Here is a 19,544-nt window from a genome sequence, read left to right as displayed (position 1 = left end):
CCATCACCAAAGGGTTAAAAATACTCTCAAGTCAGTCTCCTCCAAACAGAAGGAGCGTCTCATCTGCTTTTCAAGCCGAGCCAATGATCCCAAGTGCTCCTTCTGAGAAAGCGCTGTACAAAACAGGAAGCATTTCAGCAGTAAACACAACGCGACACGTTCCCACCAGGTAACAGGAGATGTGGGTCAATCACAGGCACGCTGTAACACAGGCACAAAGTGCGAAGAGACCACCGCACCTTCCAGTCAAAGGACGGCTCCTTCACAAACACGTCCATGGCGGTGGTGAGCAGGTCTGGGCGCGAGCGGAAAGCCCTCAGCGCACACACCATGGTGCTGCCCACGAGCCCCGTTTCTTTCAGTGGTAGCATCAGGGTGATAAACTGGCGAGTCAGACGGAAAGGCATCAGCTCAGGGACCGGCAGAAACTACAGAGAAAAGGACGTGTGAGAAGCAGTGGATGCGAGGGAGGGCCCTTCCACGGCTGTCGCTCACGCGTGGGGAGCACACCAGCTCCTGCCACACGGATGTGAAGTCACTGTGCCCACGAGCAATGACACGGCCATGGAGACGGAGACTCGGAGCTTGATGTCAGGGAGGGTGTGCTTCACATCCACGCAGGATGTTTCCATGACGGGGCTTCATAGAACCTCCTCCCTTTTTACAGGATCACGTTTCTCTTAGCTCCGATTATCTAATCTATCAGCACACCTTCCACAACCTGTCTGCACAAGGCTGAAACACAGCTGAGATTTTCCCTTTCCACAAGAATGACAACGTCAACGACCATGCAAACTGACTGTATGCAGAGCGGTCGCAAAGCCCAAGGGCAACTCCAGCCCAGAGCGGAGAAGGGCACACTCACCTGGGTGGCTGATCCGAAAGCATGTCCGAAGTCGATCCCGATCACGCCGCCCGTCTCCAAGCTCACCATGAAGTTGTTCAGGTGCCTGTCTCCGATGCCCAAGATCCAGTGGCTGACGCACAGGAGCGCGTGGGAGCTGGCAAAGTGGTTGCGGAGAGCCAGGAAGGCCTCGGGGCCGGTGCTCATCTTCAGGAAGGCCCGCCTGCAGGGGGACAGCCGTGTGGCCTCTGCCCTCTGCCCCCGCCCCCAGCCCCCGTGAGCGAAGTCGGGAATACTCTTACTTTAAGAGATCGGCCGGCACTTTACTTTCTCTTTTTCTAAAAGATGTGACTGTTTCAGTGCGACTAGCTCCCCTATGATTTAATAATAGGAAATGTCCGATTAGAACGTCTCATGACTTGAAATTTAAACCTCTTTGTTATATTGAAGCTCGAATATCAGATAACAGCTAGATTTTGATGATCTGAGGCAACACTTGCTAAGAAACAAAAGTGAATACGCAACTTTGAGAAGAGTGAACTGGTCGGTGCAACACATACTTGAACATGAGCGCGTAGGCCCCAGGGTCACACCTTCCCGACATCCTCCTCAGCCAGTCTCTATACTCAGACGCTGGTGCCCGGGCGTCACTAACAAGTAGGGAAGAGAAATCAGCATTAGGAAGATGTCCAGGGTTGCTGATTTCAGAGGCAAACATCACCAGGAATTCACTGAAAAGTAGTGAAGAGTCAGGGAAAATAAACGTGACTTTAATCATATTTAATATTAGCACTGAACTCCAGCTACTCTGGGTCTAGGATTTCCACACACCATTATCCATTCTTAATCACTCCTCAAGAACCATGGCTATCTCCTGTGCAAAAGTTCAGGCGCAGAACCACCAGATACAATGAACGTCCCACTTCACACACAGGAACAAGATGAGCTGACGACGCAGGCAGAGGGTCCCACACGCCTGACCCTGGGCGGGACCCCTCGCAGCAGGACAGCACCACGTGCAACTTGTTTAAAGCACGTAAATCACTAAAGAAGCAAAATGACCACAAGCTACTTGTTGAAGACAGCCTGTCTGCTTCTGTCATTAAACACTGCCACGCTTGTTTTTTCGTTTAAACCATTTCCAGTATGCAGACACAGACAAAATCCACAGTGAGTGCCAAAAAGTATCTTCTTAAATGACGATGGGTTTGAATTGAATTTGAAAAGCTTGTTTGCAATAATGTTTCACAGGCAAAAGGCAGTGTGGGGACAGGTGGAAACACTGTGTTACTTGTATGTTTAGCCACTTTTGCGTTTGCATCAAAAGTTTTAACAAGTTTTCCTTAACAAAAAAAAAATAATAATAATCACTAAAGACAGAACAACTTCACAATATGTTACTTAGTAGTTAAATCCCTTAAGGTGAATCTTTTCTGAGTTGCTACTATGTTAATTTCACAGAGACCACTCCATTTCCATCTAAATTCTCTCCTAGTTTCAACCGGATAAAAGTCTTTAGGTTGGAAAACTGCAACATGTAAATTAAGAAAAAAACAGCAATGATCTTAGGAATGGGGGCTTGAAGTGCCTTGTTTTAAAAAGGTAGTGGGAAGTAATGTATACAATTCCATATGTGAAAAGCACTTTATACTCCTTGGACACCTGTGTTTACCGGATGCCTTTCACTCTCTCCCATCTTACAAGTGGGAGGCGGGGGGCGGGGGCCGTGGGAACCAGGAAGGTCACTTGTGCGAGTGGCTCGGGCCCCCTGGGCGTCAGCACAAGCACAAGCGAGAGGGGGGACTCCTGGCCCCAGGGTGCCGGTGCTGCAGGGGCAGCAGGAACAACTTTAGGCAAAAGACTCAAGTGAATGGAAGTAACGGTAAACACTGCCCCACGTAGCAACTACTGTCCAGGAACGAGAGCGTGACCGATGAGAACCAGCGCAGGCGCTCTCAGGAAGGGGCAGGGGTCCAGTAAGGAGAATCTCCTCGCCCGCCAGCCTAACGCTGGTCCCCCAAACGTGCCAACCCTTGCTTCAAAACGGCTGTAAGCCATGCTGTCCTTAGTTTTCTTTACAGAAACAAGGAACAAATTTTTTTAAAAACTTCCTGATTGAAAAATAACATGCTCATCGTAGCAAACCTGGAAAATAAAAAAGGATAAAGGAAAACAGAAAAAGCACCTGATTCATGACGTGGACCTACTCGCCCACCTGCGCCCCCCACAGGCCAGGGCAGCCTCACCTCTCCAGCCTCAGCTGCCTCGTCTGTACAGAGGTGACAACAATACTCACCTTCTTGCTTTTTGTAAGAAATAAATGACTTCATACACATTAAGAACTGAGACTAGTGCCACAGAAAATGTATAATTAAATGTTAGCTGCTAACCTTACTGTTTTATTTTCCTCAAAGAGTCTTCTTCCCCAAAGTTAATCCTTTTTTAAAAATTGTGATAAAATATATGCAACTACTGTTTAGAACCCTGGACTCCATTTCCTTTGTTCACCCATGGAGAGGCAGATGAAAGTACAGGCCAGGTGGCGGCCAAGGGCGCCAATGAAAGGGCCTGAAAATTCAGGTCCCTGGAGGCGGGGTGGAGGTGACCTGTGGGCTGGGGCGGCCGGGCAGGGCCGGGGCAGGGCCCTGGGACTCCAGGTCACCTGGTGTAGGCCGCCTTCTCCTCCCGTGACATGCTGCTCAGAAGGAGTTCCTTCAAGGTGCAGGTGCTTTCGATCCATTCAATTAGCCCCAACCTGAAAGGAGAGAACAGTCATGAACACCCCTGCCCTCGCTTCTCTAGAACACAGTTCTTCCCTTTCTCCACGAGGATGAACATCATGGGCTGAGCAGCGTCTGTGCTGTTGGCCTCTGTCCCGTGACACCTAGAACCCGAACCGTCACGGGACCCCCTCCTCCCCTTCCCAACAAAACCCCTTCCGGTCCTGTGCCCCCTGCGCCCCCATCGCCCGCAGGGGGCTTTGCGCACCTGGAGGTCATGGGCACCACGCGGTAGGTGGTCACCTGCAGGCCCCTCTGGCCACAGGCGGCGTCGCGGGCGAGCACCCCGTTCATGACCTGCAGCAGCTGGCAGACGCGCTGGTCCTGCCGCAGGTCCTCCCCGCCCTTCACCAGGAAGGCGTACTCGCGCTCGTCGTGCCCGCGGACCACGATGCGCATTGGTCTCCTGAGCGAGGCCATCACTTTCACCTTTAAAGGTCAAACGAAACAGCGTTTTCAGATGGGCCCGGGTCTCATCACCAGAGGGGAGACGAGGCCTGGGGCACGCCCTCCAGGGACACAGGAGGGCAACAGAGCAAAGGACAAGCGAGGGCACTGAGTCTCCTGGTCCCTGTTCCTGCCCGGCTGCCGTGCCAAGAGGTGCCAGGTTCCCGGTGACAAGTGAAGAGCTTATAGACACGCGTCCTCGGGGACAAGCCACACACGACATGTCCACTCGCTACAGGCACTTAAGACTCGTACGTTTGTCACACACACACACACACACACACACACACACACACACACACACACAGAGTTTATTCTTCGAGTTCACTAGGTCCTTCAACATGACTGATGTTGAAAGACTGGAAACATTAAGGTCAGTAAATTCCCATCAGAAAACTTGTAACACAACCCTCAGAGAACCCCGTGCGCTTGAGACCGACATGGGGAGTGAGCTGCCTCTCCTGGAACCTGAGGAGCTGACGCCCAGCACCTACCCGCTCGTCGAAGCCGGCGATGCGGGCGTGGTACTCGGGCATCGGCTTCCCTCTGCCGTCGTACTGACCTGGGACAAACCACAGAAGCCTGACTCAGAGGCTGCACCCTGCATTTAAAACACACCCACTGGTCTAACAGGAGGGGAGTTTTAACTCCAAGTTTTCACTGGACGTATTTTTTTAAATGCTGCCATTTCTCAGTTTGACAGGCTAGTGGACGCCGCTTCCCGTTCGGGTGGAGCAGACAAAGGCAAACAGGGACGGCAGCGCCCCGGGGGGAACACCCGTGCTGTTTCCAGCGGAGTCAAGCTGCATGTCAGGAGGCTCTGTTTTCGGTGGTTTTTTTGAAACTCATGGTATGTGATGCGCAGCTGTTAATAATAACAAAGGAAACTGTTTCTCCAAATCCCTTTCTCCCCACTGGAATAAGGACCTAAGTGACCAGAGTGAAACACTCGGTCTGGCAAATTCCACGGTGAAGACAGGGCGGGTCCTCAGTGCCACTCTAGCGTCCCTCCTGCCGGCACGTCGTGTACCATCATCTCGCTGCTTTAGGTGCGACCAGCGCACACCCCACAAAGCCGTGTGCAGGCACACCGCGTTTTACTGCACTTCTCAGATGCTGCAGTTCCTACCATGCGCGGGTAGGTTCAGAGGACATTACCAGCTACCGTTATTAGTAGGTGGACGTCTGAGCACTTGTCTTAACCAGGAATATGACTAGACGTTTAATAAGCGTACTACTCAGAGTAATTATAGATTTTCCTAATGATGAAAAATATGTGGAATCTAAAATTCTTTTTAAAGAAAGAAAACTGTCAAGATCCCGATTTCACCATCTCAGAATCAAAAGTGCCGGCTGCAGCACGACTCTCCTCCAAGCACCCTCCTGCCCACCCCCGCCGCGCGGTGAACTCACCAGGAACCTCTAGCTCGGCCCTCAGGAACTCCGCCCTGAAGCTGCTCATCCAGGGCGAGCACTCCTTCAGGTTCCCTGGCGCCTTCGAGGCCCTGCTCATCCTCCCAAGCAGCGAGCTGGTGATGCTGCGGAAGTCCTGGAGCCTCATGCCAGGGAGCTTAGAGCCTCCTCTGCCGAAGTGGTCATCAAATTCTTTCCCAAAAGCCTGAAATTAATGATAATTTACCTGAAATATTAATGTTTAGCTGAACTTCTGAAGAAGTTCCAGGCTCACGAATCTTCATAATAAACAGGTGCTCAAGTTGTATTGGGTTTTTTCCTGCACTTTTAACTGACAGCTTCACTCTCCTTGAATGTTTCAACACTCTTAAAGCACAGTAGGCTGCCTTTGTTTTTGTCTTTGTGCGCCTTTGAGAAGATGGAAAGGATGACAGTCAGCGGTGACTTCTGAGCATAAATTCTTAATAAGGGCTTTAAACACATGGGGAAATCCTTTCACCTCTGTGTCCGTTGTACAGCTGCTGATCTGCACCATCATGACAATGGGAGTAAGTAGGAACAAAGTACAAAATAAAGGACATAATTCAATGGAAATGAACAGCCCAGGGACTGCCCTGCTGGCGCGGTGGTTAAGAATCCGCCTGCCGATGCAGGGGACACGGGTTCGAGCCCTGGTCCGGGAAGATCCCACATGCCGCGGAGCAACTAAGCCCGTGCACCACCACTACTGAGCCTGCACTCTAGAGCCCGTGCTCCACAACAAGAGAAGCCACCGCAATGAGAAGCCCGCGCACCGCAACAAAGAGCAGCGCCCGCTCACGACAACTCGAGAAAGCCCGCGCGCAACAACAAAGACCCAAACACAGCCAAAAACAAATAAACAAATTTTTAAAAAATGAACAGCCCAAAGTTCTTCCTCACAGCAAAGAGAAAAACATAAGAAAAAAACACTTTCCCTTAGTGAGGGTCTTTCAAGCCATTATTTTGGATCAAGAACCAGTATAAATAGCATTTGGGTAAGTTGTATTTCTAGAAGCGATTATTATTAGAAGTTCCCTATCCTGGAATATATCACATCATTCTTTGTATTAGTTTCTACTCAAATATTTATTTAAATTATAACCCTGATATCAAAATTTAAAAAACAAGAAACAAAACTCAAGAGTATTACTAACAGTGACCTAAGGTGTCAAGATTCACCTTATCATCTTTAATTAGAAATGTTTTCCCAAATGTAGAACTAACCCCACATCATGAGCCTGGGATAAATGAAATATAAGCTCTGTTTTAGACAATCCACTACAGGAAAATTAACATATATAAAACACAGTTCTTCCTTGGTCTATAAATGGACTGAAAGTATAGAAACAGTCTGCAATCCTTAGAATGAAGGGAAAGATCAATCCGCATTTCCCAGCATAACCAGCACCAGCACTGATCCAGACGGCACAACACCCCTAAGGGCCCCCTAGACTGAAACCTGAGGCAGTTCTGCTTTAGCGGATTAATATTTTAATTAACCGATGCAAACTGTGTGCTGATGTGGTGCGAAGCAGAAAGTTCCAGATGGACTGTCCCGGGTACTAGGAAGCAAGCTCTGGACAAACCGCGGCTGCAGCTGTGGGGGCGCTTCTGCCGGGCTCGGCCCTGCTGGGCGCGCGGAGGGCTGAGCTTGGCCGGGACAAAGCCCGCCAGGCTGCGGTTTCCAGGGTGGAGCCAACAGGCAGGCCCCCACCCCCCCTCCGCAGGAAGCTCACGGCGACCCCTCTGCCGCCCTCTCGGTTGGCCCTGGGCCGGCCACGTGCTTAGCACAAGCGGCGTGGCTCAGAACAAGGCCTGGCGAGCCCCAGACCCTGGCCGATTTCACACGTCAAGCCTGTTGAGGCCGCCATCCCTGCTGCCCGCCGCGGCTGCTCCTGCGCTGTGACCACAGAGGCTGGCGCGGCCCCAGCTGGGGACAGGGCGGACGCAAGCGCCTTCCCACCGACGGTTCCCGCTGTGGCCGCGGGCCCGCCGCCCTTCAGTACCTTCTCGGGACGTGGGTTGCCCGCTGGGGACCTGCAGTCACTGGGCAGCAGTGCTGTGAGGCTGACCTGATAGGACATGGGGTCGAACACGCGTCATAAAATGCAGTACGTGCCGAGGTTTAGGGTTTTACTATCACTTGAGACACAGCCCGGGACACATTAGGCAGCAGGTAGTCCTGTCTGTTCCCACATTCAGACAGTTAAGGGAAGCTCCCCGAAGCAGGGACGACTCCCCCAGCCCTCCCTCTGGAGGTCAGAACCGTCCCCCGCCCGCGTATCCAGACAGAGACGCCAGAGGTGGGCTCCGCGGGCAGAGGTGAGTGGAGTCAGCCCTGCCCCCGAGTCTGACTCAGGAGGGCGCCCCGGAGTCACTGTGCCTACTGCACTGGAGCATCGCTCAGTGGACGAGGGACACACAGGCTGTGGAGCAACCCCCAGCACCCAGAGGGGAGGCACCGACACAGGCTGCAGCACGCGTGGCGCCGAGTGAAAGAAGCCGGGCCCCGCGGGACTTGTCCACGTGGAAGGTTGGGCAGGCGAGCCCCCGGGGGCCGGCAGAGCAGGGAGCGGCGGGAAAACAGCGAACCCTCGGGCATCGCACACTGACTGCATGCACGACAGGGCGTGTGACCTATGTCTCGCTGAAGCACTTGGTACACCCCCAAGGGACAGAGACGCTCCTCTGCACCAGAGACGCGCGACTGGTGAGCACCGGGACTCCTACACGCTCTAAAGCTTCTTGAGGTTTCGTGAACAGAAGCGGTTTCACCAAATTGTCAAAGCGAACTCAGCGTGACAAACGCAGGAGAGGTGCACACAGGTGCAGACGGAGGAGGCCCACCCCCGTCCCGGGGGTGGGGGGGCGGGGGTGGGGGTGGGAGGGGCCAGACGGGGGCAGGCGGGGAGCACCGCGTGCGTTCTCTCCCTTCCAAGTCTGGAGCAACTCTGAAACTGGAGCTCACGCTGACGCCACAGCTCTGTCCACACAGCACGTGTCAGGTGGCCCCGTGAACTCTCCGAGCCTTGGACAGAACTAAGTGCTCACAAAATGGTTACAACCTGCGGCAAATACAAACGTTTTCCTGGTCCGATACCCAAATCACTCTGAGGATTAAAAACATTAAACTACACATAACCTTCATATCTAAGAATCTGGCCATGAAGAACAGAATGTAACAGAAACCCTGAGGTTTTACCTGTGCCCCACTTGCCACTGTCTGACCTAACACACGCCATCAATATCTAACAGACACAAATCTAAGGGAAGTTTACAAATTCAACAGACATTTTAAAACCAGAAGTATTAACACACCAGCAAATAGAAGCCCTCGTCTTCATAAAGACTGTAATCACCAAGCGGCTGCCGCCCCCCCGCACCTGGATAAACCTCCTTCGAAAACTCCCGAGACCTGGAGCCTGTGGGTCTCCCAAGGCTGCGTACATTCTCTCATACATCTTCTCAAGGTTCTTCTTATTTACAGGGTTCTTTTCTAGTTCAAGCTTGACGTCCTCCGTCCAGTCCTGTGCAGAAAAAAAGACACGTCAAGTTGGACTGCAGGCAGGTTGCACTGAGCCCGTGTCTTACGTGCGGGAAGCTGTTAACGCTACCTTAAAGAGCATCTCAGGGCTGGAGAGCTGCTCCAGGGCGTTAATGAAGTCCTGAACCACTCCTTCTCGATCTAACTTAGCTTTAATCCTACAAAAAATGACCAGGTTTAGGTGCTCAAACATCTTCCAAAGATCAAGGCCTATAATTTTTATGCATATATAATTATATTTATATATAAAACAATACATAACCAACCACACAGTCTAGGGAAGGAGCAATTTAAAAATTATCTCCAAAACAGATGAAGCACAAAGTGTGTCCTGTATCAAGAGATGAGATGAAAGCAAATTCTCAACATTTTGGCACCCACGATCGCAAGTTCAAAAGGCCCCGCTTCTCAACAAACTTTCAACATTTCTCTTTGCTTTCTTTCTTTCTAAGGAAGCGATCACGCGGCAGCTGCCTCTGCTGAGACACAGGAGGGCACCACAGGGTGGGTGGGTTGCACGGCTGGCCCATCGGCGAGCCGGGATGAGGGCTGTGCCCCCCAGCCTTGTCCCACTCTAAATAATGAGGCAAATCAGCTCCTGACAGAGAAGGGCAACTAAAATGCCGTGCATTTACCAAGTATTCTTTCTAAAGTAAAACACTGCTGCCGGCTCTGGCAACTGTCCTCACTTACAGATCAACTGAAGAAGCGAAAAGGACACCTGGGCAGTTTACTGACTTAACGAAGAAGGGGGGCTTCCCGGAGATTTTAAATTACAGAACAATTTCAGGAACTGATTCCAAAAAGCATCTCATCTAGTCCGTCTCAACCAACAGATTACTAATGGTTAGCATAACCATCTCATGAATAACATTTTAAGATGAACTGTGTTTACAAAAGGAAATAAATTCTACAGCAAATAACACACCAGGGCAGATGCACCCAACAGACAGACATCTAGGCCTCCTGCCCTCCACGGCAGCTCTAATTCATCTGAGGACACACATAAGCGTCCCTGTGTCTGCTTTGACCACAGACGTTTCGATAACCTTTCAGTGTTGGATGGACCTAATTTTTCTTGTGTCACCTGGCCACAAAGTCCTTGTTCTTATGGCCAGCAGAAGTGTCTCTGAAGGCATAGCTTTCACTGCTTATCATGAACGGGTACACGATGGCCTGCGGGTAGTGGTCGGCGATGTCCGCTACGGTGCGCTGGATGGCGACCCCCTCCTCCTTGTCTAGCAAGGCCACCATGTGGCTGACCCAGCCGATGAAGTGCCAGCAAGGAATGGAAGAAATCTGAAACGGAGAGAAGTGAGTGATGAGCGGCACATGCAGCGCCCTCCCTTACAGAAGTGCGCTGTGTCCAGTATCAAAGCATAGCTGTATCTGCTACCGGCACTATAAAAACCGACAGACGTGTAGACAGAAAGTCTTCTCAGCCCTCTCGGTTCCGACCCACTGGGAACCATCGATTCTTCTGGGCCTTTTCAGGGCGTGTGCACGTGGACCCTTTCTTCAGAAGAATGGACCTGGAGGAGACTTGCTGTTGCTGGCTTTTCTTAGATCTGCCTCACTCCTTTTAACAGCTGTACCATATTCTGCTTCATTTCACAAGGGCTCTATGATGAACTTTTAGGGTATCTGCAATTTTTGCTATCCAGATACTACAATGCACAACCCTACGTTTATCTCTTTGTACTTGTGCTATATACCCATAGGAGAAATTCCTAAATGAGTTCCTAAATTCCTTTTTACTTTTAATGTGAACCTTAACAACTGTAAAAAACATTGCTAAATTTCCCTCCAAGATTTTTCAAATTTCCACTTCTAAAAGCGTAGTAGATCGACTACTTTCCAAAATCCTTTCCGACACTTGACGTGATCCATTTTTAAAATCTATTGTCAATCTGACAGTTTTTAAAATCTATTTTCAATCTGAGAAGTGAAAGATACCTAACTTTAATTTGCGCGTCTCATCATTAGCGAGGCTGGGCAGTCAGCGTTTACCTGCATTACGTGCTTTAACCACACGTGTGACGCCCCTTGCTACGAGTCTGTCTGTTGCAGACAGTGGAGACGCCTGCTCTCCATCTCCAGTATGTGTTGCAAATTTTTTCTCCCAGTTTTTTTTAACTTTGTATATAGCATTTTTTTAACAATAGAAGCGTCAAGTTATTTTCCTCTATAGCTCCTGGGTTTTGTCTCGTAACTCCAAGACCATTTTCAGATTTTGCTCAGGTTTTCCTCTAATGCTTTTCCAGGTGTTTATTTCAAGATAAACTCCGCTGCACTTGGAATGCTGGTATAAAGCCAGGAAGGACGGGAGGCTTGGGGGCCCTCAGTGCAAGGCCAGCTGCCCATCTCAAGGGTCATGACAACATCAACCCACCACTCCGTTCGTTTCCACACAAACTCAAAATGCTATCTTTATCATATACAAGTATGATTTGGGGGAAGAAAAGAACCATAACTTACTGAAATATTTCTTTACTTATCTTTGACGAAAATGCATGTGTACCGCATTTCATACCGAATTTACTTTAATCTCCTGTGTAGGACCTACTGAAAACCCTCACCTGTCCAAGCACACAGAGAACTGACTGCGGGCTCGGCGACCAGCACCGTCTACAGACCTGCTGTGCACCCCTTCTGAGCTATTACGTCATCAACTCAAAGCCTGGCCCTGTCTTCCAGTTAAACATCCACGAAGTCGCTAAGGAGCCTTTCTGATAACCCTCCCCTTTTTCCCCAATGCAGCCCCAGTGGAGAGGCCGGGATGGGGTGAGAGCGGGCAAGCGGGACGTGGGGCAGGAGCCCTGGGGGTTCCCGAGATGTGGAGCGCCGGGGGATGGCACCTGAAACGTCCCCCTTTTCTTGCTGCTGAACAGTGACCTGAGCATAAGGCCCCTGGACATACAGACGCAGCTCAGCCCTGAGGGGCAGCCAGCTCCGGGTGGAGGGCTCGCCTCCTCCCGTCTCGGTCCTCGTTCAGACGCGGCCTTCGCGTCAACACCCACAGAGCAAAGTGGGTGCATGGGAACACTCCTTTACACGGTTTTCAATGACACATGTTGTTGGGATGGAGCAAAACTCAGTGGTTATGAAAAGCCATCAACACACGCACCCCACACAACACATCTGTTAGTTCGGTCAAGTCCCCTCCGCCAGAAGGAAGACACCGACCTCTCTGGTCATGAGGCTCAGGGTCTCCTCTGGATACAGCTCAACGATCTGGAGGAGTCTGGGGAACTTCAGCCTGGCCTCGCTGGAGTGTAACTTCAGAGCTTTCAGCATCTTGTCCACCACGACGGCCGGATACGTGCGCAGTTCTGCAGCGTCCAGGACTACCGGGGACAGGAGAGGAGAGACGTGGTCACTACCCACACACAGACACGAGTGGCATGCTCAGCGCTGGCTGCTCTCCCCCGGGCTTCCTTTCTAACAACTACTGCAGCTCAGCAGACGGTCTCGGACTGCATGTAAGAGCTCCTCTCTGGGGCTTCCCTGGTGGCGCAGTGGTTGAGAGTTCGCCTGCCGATGCAGGAGACACAGGTTCGTGCGGTCCAGGAAGATCCCACATGCCGCGGAGCGGCTGGGCCCGTGAGCCTGCGCTCCGCAACGGAAGAGGCCGCAACAGTGAGAGGCCCGTGTACCGCAAAAAAAAAAAAAAAAAAAGAGCTCCTCTCTGACGCTGACCTCTGCTACCGGGTGAAGTAGTTTGCTTCCTGGGCTGGAACACGAGGGGTGGCCACAGGAGCTGGTCAGACACGCACCAGGGAAGCAGAGGGAGGGAGGGACGGAGACGCCCAACTCCGGTCCCACACCGGCCGTGGGGCATGGCCATGTCACAGCCTCTTAAACAGACAAGCCGTCTCTTAGAACACATGCCATTGAAAAACACACAGGAGAGCACAGGACCCGCAAGACCCTACATCTCCGGCGGGCATGCGCGGGGCTCACCGGGGGGGCCCTCCTCCTGCTTGCGGAGCCGCTGGTCACAGAACTCCACCAGCGCCAGGTAAGCCGCCACCAGCCCGCATGCAGGCTCCTGGCCCCGCGCCGAGCACCCGGCCTCCTCCTGTGCTGCCGTCCGCACGGCCTCAGAAAGGTGGTGGAACGCTCTCTGGTACAGGCCTGCCGCAACCTGGAACGCAGAGACCCCGGCAGGCTGTGAGCGAGACCAAGCTTCCTGAAGACCCTGCCCCCCTGGGACCCGTCAGCCACCGGTAAACAGAAAGCCGCTCGAGGGCAGAGCCAGGTCTGCCTGGACTGGGAAAGAGACGCCGGCCCTACGCCATCTCGATGCCTGAACACCAACACGCAGGGCGTGGCTCAGGAAGGGCTGGAGGCTGGGGACACAAGTGGCGCGGGGAGCACGTGGGAACTCACAAACACACAGAACCACCTGAGCAGTGCCAACAAAGCAGGTGCTACACAAAAAAGCAGAAAAGCTGATTCTGCCCATAAGCTGGCGGGGCGTCTGAATGGCGGCCGGTGGTGAGATTCCACTAACAAGATTCACGGGAGAACCGTCCACATCAAGCCAACACAGACTTCTCACTATTAACACTAAAAGAAGGGTGTCGTTCAAATCAACAGGAAACATGGGGAGTAGGTCATTTTTCCAATAAGAAACCTGACTGCGTGTAACTGTCAAATGTGTCTTGAAAACACAAAGCGAGACTTGTCATTTCTTTCATGTAGCGGAGCCTGCGCGGTCGAGACAAACACACGACACGAAGCGCTCAGGCTCCCAGCGTCACTACCTTCTCTGCATCCTCTGAACTGGATCCCGAGAGCTCCACGATGCTCCTGGCCTTGCTCTCCTCGATCCCAGCGAGGCAGGTGGGCTCACTACTAAGAGCGTCGGCCATGATCTTGTACGCTGTGCCCACGAGAATGTTATGGTCACGGGACGCCACAACGTCTCTGCTCAAGTAGCTTGATGTGTTCTCACCTGCTGGATTACACACATGCACACAGGATTTTTTGAGAACTGAGTGAGTGACGTACGTTACAAAGAAGATAGTCATAGTGTTCAAAGGTTGTTTTCTATTAAGAAACTAAAAGAAATCTTAAAGGTATAAGAAACTGACTTCAAACGTTGACTCGAGAATCTCTTGAACTCACATTAACGAACAATGTTCTTTGTCACCAGCGACCACGGCCCACCGAGGCTCAACAATTAAAACACCAAATAAACTTTCATTCAAGCATCACCCTTCTGCATTTTGTCCAAGCACTTCTTTGTGTTAACAGAGAACAGAAAGTGTGCTTTCTAATGCATTCGTGCATGTACATCAATAACGCTGATTTTTAAACTGATGCTGTGACCTACAGCTGACAAAGCAACAGAGACCATCGCAGTCCAAGGTCTAGTACTATGTCCGGCCGTGTGGCTCTGGGCAAGCCTACAGCGTGCAGAGGTCGAGAAGAGAAAGGGCCGTCACCCGGCAAGTCCTGCACGCACACCACCTGCTCCTCCAGGAGACGCTTACTTCACAGGGCCGTGACCGACGGCAGCCAGTCATTATCACGAGAACCGAGTGCCGTCTTCACGGCAGCAAACTCCTCCTGCCCCCCCAGAAAAGCCTATAAAAAGAGCTGAGCAGTCACGGCGTCATTTTCCGATCCTGGGATCAACGTGGAAAGTGCTTCCCCATCCTGCCCACGAGTCGGGCTCGGGACCAGCGGGAGGCCGCAGGAAAGCCCTGCCGTGCACCTGGGACGTGCACACGAGAGCCGGGACCACCCACGGGTTCCCGCTCAGCCTCACAGGCCACGCCATCACAGGCAGGAGAACTGAGGAGGAAAAAGGCTCTCATGGCTAATTGTTTTAGGCAGTTCTTGTATGCAAACATAAAGCTTTCAAAATAATTAAACTGTTACACCCAAAATTTGGCTAAGTCTTAAAGAGAACATTTTAGAACTTCAACTTTAGTTTACAGATGAAGAAACAAAAGCTCCAGGAGTCCCACGCGGTAGCATTACTGGACACACGGCACCTTGGCGCCGCATGTTCAATAAATACTTAATAAAAGTTTTACAAATTTAATTCCCAACTGTCAGATAAAGCAGCACAAAGGATACTGCGAGAAGACACACAGCCACAACACAAACTGTGGGAGGAGAAGAGCCTCGTACCCAGCAGGGGCACCGTCTTCAGCGCCGCGCAGAGCTGCTCGGGCGGGCGCTGGGCCCGGGCCCGGCCGTGGCTGAGCCGGCAGTAGCTCTGCACCCACTTCACGAGCCAGTCCTCCCGTGTTTTTGACTCTCTGTGCAGCTCCTTCAGCAGTTTCAAGGCAAGCGAGAAATTATTCTACACGGCGGAAGAGAGAAAGCAGAAAGATGACACAGGAGGATGATGAGAAGTCAAGTCGCTCTACGAGAGGAGCTTCTCGCTGGCCCGCAGTGACCCATCACCTTAGCTTTATCGTGGGGACAGATACACAGTCCAGAGTCTCCGGGACACTCACGCAGCGGGGCACCCCACGGCTGCCGTCTGATTCCGGGACTCTGTCGTCCGCCAAGAAACCCTCCATCCACAGGCATCTGCTCCCCTCCCCCAGCCCCCAGAGACTACAGCCTTCTGCCCCGGGTCTGCCCATTCTGGACACTTCCTACCCAGGGAGTCAGCTGTGCTCTGACTTTGTGCCTGGTGGTGTGTATCAGAACTTCACCCCTTGCTGTGGCTGCGTAACATGCTACTGCATGCATAAACCACCGTTTATTTATCTGTTTATCTACTGATAAACCTTCGCATTGTTGCCACCTTCTGGCTATTCTGAATAATGCTCTTTTTTCTAATTTCAATGAACATAAAGGATCTGTATACAGATTTCTGTGTGGACGTTAAGTTTTCATTTCTCTTGGGTATATACCGAGGAGGGGCACTGCTGGGTCAAACGGTAACCCTCTGGCTTTTGGAGGAGCTGCCAGACTGATCTCCACGGTGGCTGCACTGCTCACCTCCCTGCACGGAGGGCCGTCCCTCTACTCCAGCCGTCCTGTGGGTGTGCGGCGGGACCTGGCTGTGGTTTGACCTACATCCTCCTGATGACTCGTGGTGCTGAGTGTCTTTTCTTTCCTTCTTTCTCTCTCTCTCCCTCTCTTTCTTTCGCCATGCCACACGGCTTGCGGGATCTTAAGTTCCCCAACCAGGGATCGAACCCGTGCCCCCTGCAGTGGAAGTGCGGAGTCCTAACCACTGGACCGCCAGCGAAGTGCCCTGAGTGTCTTTTCATGTGCGTACTGGCCATTTGTGTGTCTTCTTGTGAGAAATGTCTATTCAGATCCTTTGCCTGTTTTCTCACTGGGTTGTTTGACTTTGTGTTGTTTGGTTGTAAAGAGTTATTTATGTATTCTGGATAAGCGGACCCTTACCAGATACATGATTTCCAAATATTTTTTCCCATCATATGGGTTCTCTCTTCACTTTCTTGAGTGTGCCATTTGAGGCACAGAAGTTTTTAGTTTTAATATATGTTTTTCTGTTTTTTATTTAGTTGGTTGTTTGGGGATGTCTGTTACATCTAATTCTCTGCTGAGCTTCAAGGACACTGACATCAGTCCTATGCGTCCTTGTTACGACCCTTCCAACCACTCAGGCCAAAAGTCCAGCCACCCTTGTCATTCCTGCAGTCTCTGGCCTTATTACATCTGCGTATAAGAGTGTACATTTCACACAGTTCTCATCCCCACCAGCACGTCCAAGACCTTCGATGACCTCCTAGTCTCCAGTCCCTAGTTCTGGGCCACATGCTCTACAACCCACCTCAAACCAGCATCACGAGACAAGCCGTCCGCCCACGGCGGCGTCCACAATTCCCAGTTTCTCCCCTTGGGATTCTGTTTAAACGTATCTCCGTACCTTCCTCTCCTACCACCCCCAAATGCCCCCCCCATGGGGCCCTCCTGCCCCCTCTTCTCGTGCCCTGCCCCCAGCAGCGGGGAGCACCCACTGCACCCCCGCCCCGGGATGCGCCCCTCACTTCCTGCTGAGAGGCCACATGCACCACCTCAGCCCCGGGCCCCGGCCACTCCCTGCTGCACCCGGAGCTGAGGGGATGGAGGGCGAAATGGCCAGGGCCTGCTGGAAAAACAGCATCTCCTTTTTCTCTGCAGGAAACAGTGAGGGAAGACACTACCTGAGTCCAGAAAGTGGGGAGGGGGCACGACTTGAAACACCCACAGCATCCACAACTTCAAGGGGAGAGCCTGGGGAGACCAGGCGAGGGGGCAGGGCCTCCTCGGTGGAGTATCTGAGAGCATCTGAAGGCCAGCTCGTCCAGAACTGAACGCAGGGAACTGACAGAGTTATTACTTCCTTTATTCACTTAGGCTGCTGTTATGGGAAATATAAAAATTCCTGATGCAAGACCCATCTCAAAGAAACACCTGTAAATGAGCCTTTAAACCCACAAAACAAATATTAATTATTTGTACTAGAATAATATTCTTTGCTTTATAATAGCAATCAATATAGGGTCATTAAAGCAGCAAGCTCCCCTAGTGTATCCAAATATGATTTAATTACATGAAAAATATAATTTAATACAGTTGAAATGCTTATATGCGACTTTTAAGCAAACCGCACTCTTATCAAGAGAGGACCTTATTATCAAATGATAGATTTCCACAAACTAACCCTAAATATAATTTGTTACTACCTGGCAAGCATTCATTTTGTTAAACAAGAGAAACCCTTTTCTGTATAAGTAAAGCAGAGAATAACCCTTTTGAAATGACTGACAAGTGTATAATAAACTTTAGAGGCTTTCTGGAAATTTTTGAGTGAGTATTTCTTCAAGCGTACTTCCTTATAGAGAAAAAAAAATCCTAACTACTCAACTATCTCTAAGCTTCAGATTTTAAAGAAAAGCTAAGTTTAAAGAACGCCAGTTTTGGATCGTCCGTGACCCGGGCGCGCCCACCTGCTTCCGTGCGCTCTCCACCATCTGCAGCCTCATGGAGAACCTGCAGCTGGCGATCAGAGACCGAGCAGCTTCCTCCGGAGCCTGCACGCCCGTCCCGTCCGCATCCTCACTCACACCACCATCGTCCAGAAGGAGAGTGAGCTTCTCCTCTATTTTGCTGAGAAAGAAACATCTACATGAAACAAAGAGAAATAAGAATTAATGCCGGACTCACAAAAGAAATCTCTGACATTCAGGAAGCTGCTGGACAGCATTCAGACAGAAATTCTACAGTTGTTAAAATTTTGCTCATTTTTTAGACTATAAATATCCACTCTCAGAACTGGACTTAACCCCCATTTTAATTAACCAGCTCTTGGAAGATCACTGAGGGTATCTCAACACAATTTTCCAGACAGCATCTACTGCTTCCACCTCCACAGAGTAAAGTATTCACACTCGCAACCTGCTCTCTTAACAAATGGACAGCACACCCCGTGTTGAGTCAACACCATTTTTCTCCTTTTCTCTCTGAATCTAAAGTCTTCGTCACATACGTGGACAGTGTCAAGCAGCGGGCAGGTTACCACCACCGAGAACAACGGCTGTATCACATGGACGGCCAGAAGGTTATTCTTATTTGTATCATGATTTACATATTTGACTTGGTTCCCATGATTCTAGTTTCATTATTTTCATTGTCAGTAACACGGACAAAGGACCTGAACATACAAAATTCACCCCAATTAATAATCAACTAACTTTCTGTGCATCTGCGGACTAATTTCAATTTCTTAGAAACACTGTAGCCAGATAAACCAGCAAGTCTCACACCTCTCTTGCTTATTTTTTTCATTTTTTCCCAACAAGCAGCCTCCCCAGCCACGGATCTGCTCCTGTGCTCCTGACCCCATGACCACCACGCAAGTGCCCACTTCCTTCCCAAGAGCTAAACAAGCAAAGGTGGTGGACCCTGGGTGCTGGGTAAACACCTGGAGAAGCAACGCGTGAACAGGAATGTCACCCTGCGGCGTGAACGAGGGCCTGGGCTCCCAGAAAGTGGGGCAGCAGGGGACAAGGACATGCCGTCACCAGCGAGAAGAGTGCATTCCACTCCACGAGGCAAAGTAGCCAGGAAGTCCCAGAGGGAGGGCACAGGTGAAACAAAGGTGGTATCCGCCATGCTCTTGTGTCAGCCCTTGGAGGAAGGAGCCCGGAAAGAGCCATCTTGGTAAAAGTGACAGAGCCCTGGCTCTGGTGAGGCCACAGGAGGCGCCACAGCCGCCCTTCTGCTGGTGACGGCTAGAAACGGGGTAGTATGCAATCACAACCACCCAGGGGTCTGAGGGTCAGCAAGAGACGGCCACCTTCAAGGACGCGGAGACCAGGAGAAGGTTCTGCCACTGTGGTGAGTGTCCTGCTTTTCTCTGTCTTCTCCCAGTTCTGCCACAAGGACAACCACAACGTGGAGCGTGGCAGCCTGAGTACGAAGACTCTGAAAGAAGCAAGCCCTGTTGTGTTGTGCCCGGAGGAACCAAAGGCTGCAAAGGGAACCCTGCAGGGGAGAGAGTGGACAA

General features: G+C 51.2%; 2 protein-coding genes across 2 annotated transcripts in view; one reads left to right on the top strand and one right to left on the bottom strand.

Moving 5' to 3' along the window:
* Positions 1–4,798, top strand: part of SPIDR (scaffold protein involved in DNA repair) — a 142,075-nt gene extending 137,277 nt beyond the window's left edge. Inside the window, exon 13 of the mRNA XM_082675007.1 lies at positions 4,767–4,798. The gene's annotated coding sequence lies outside the window, so the exon portion shown is untranslated. The remainder of the gene's footprint in view (positions 1–4,766) is intronic.
* Positions 1–19,544, bottom strand: part of PRKDC (protein kinase, DNA-activated, catalytic subunit) — a gene marked incomplete at its 5' end in the record, with an annotated part of 150,072 nt that overhangs the window by 3,453 nt on the left and 127,075 nt on the right. The window contains 16 exons of the mRNA XM_082675009.1: positions 240–428; positions 866–1,067; positions 1,147–1,218; positions 1,405–1,494; positions 3,507–3,599; positions 3,833–4,053; positions 4,566–4,633; positions 5,485–5,689; positions 8,889–9,032; positions 9,120–9,207; positions 10,137–10,348; positions 12,236–12,396; positions 13,013–13,196; positions 13,819–14,012; positions 15,197–15,371; positions 17,986–18,160. Coding sequence (XP_082531135.1) covers positions 240–428; positions 866–1,067; positions 1,147–1,218; positions 1,405–1,494; positions 3,507–3,599; positions 3,833–4,053; positions 4,566–4,633; positions 5,485–5,689; positions 8,889–9,032; positions 9,120–9,207; positions 10,137–10,348; positions 12,236–12,396; positions 13,013–13,196; positions 13,819–14,012; positions 15,197–15,371; positions 17,986–18,160 — 2,473 coding nt within the window. The remainder of the gene's footprint in view (positions 1–239; positions 429–865; positions 1,068–1,146; positions 1,219–1,404; positions 1,495–3,506; positions 3,600–3,832; positions 4,054–4,565; positions 4,634–5,484; positions 5,690–8,888; positions 9,033–9,119; positions 9,208–10,136; positions 10,349–12,235; positions 12,397–13,012; positions 13,197–13,818; positions 14,013–15,196; positions 15,372–17,985; positions 18,161–19,544) is intronic.

Source organism: Grampus griseus (genome assembly GCF_964374135.1).
Source record: "Grampus griseus genome assembly, chromosome: 17".
NCBI classification, from domain to species: domain Eukaryota; kingdom Metazoa; phylum Chordata; class Mammalia; order Artiodactyla; family Delphinidae; genus Grampus; species Grampus griseus.
This window is presented reverse-complemented; position numbering and strand designations above follow the sequence as displayed.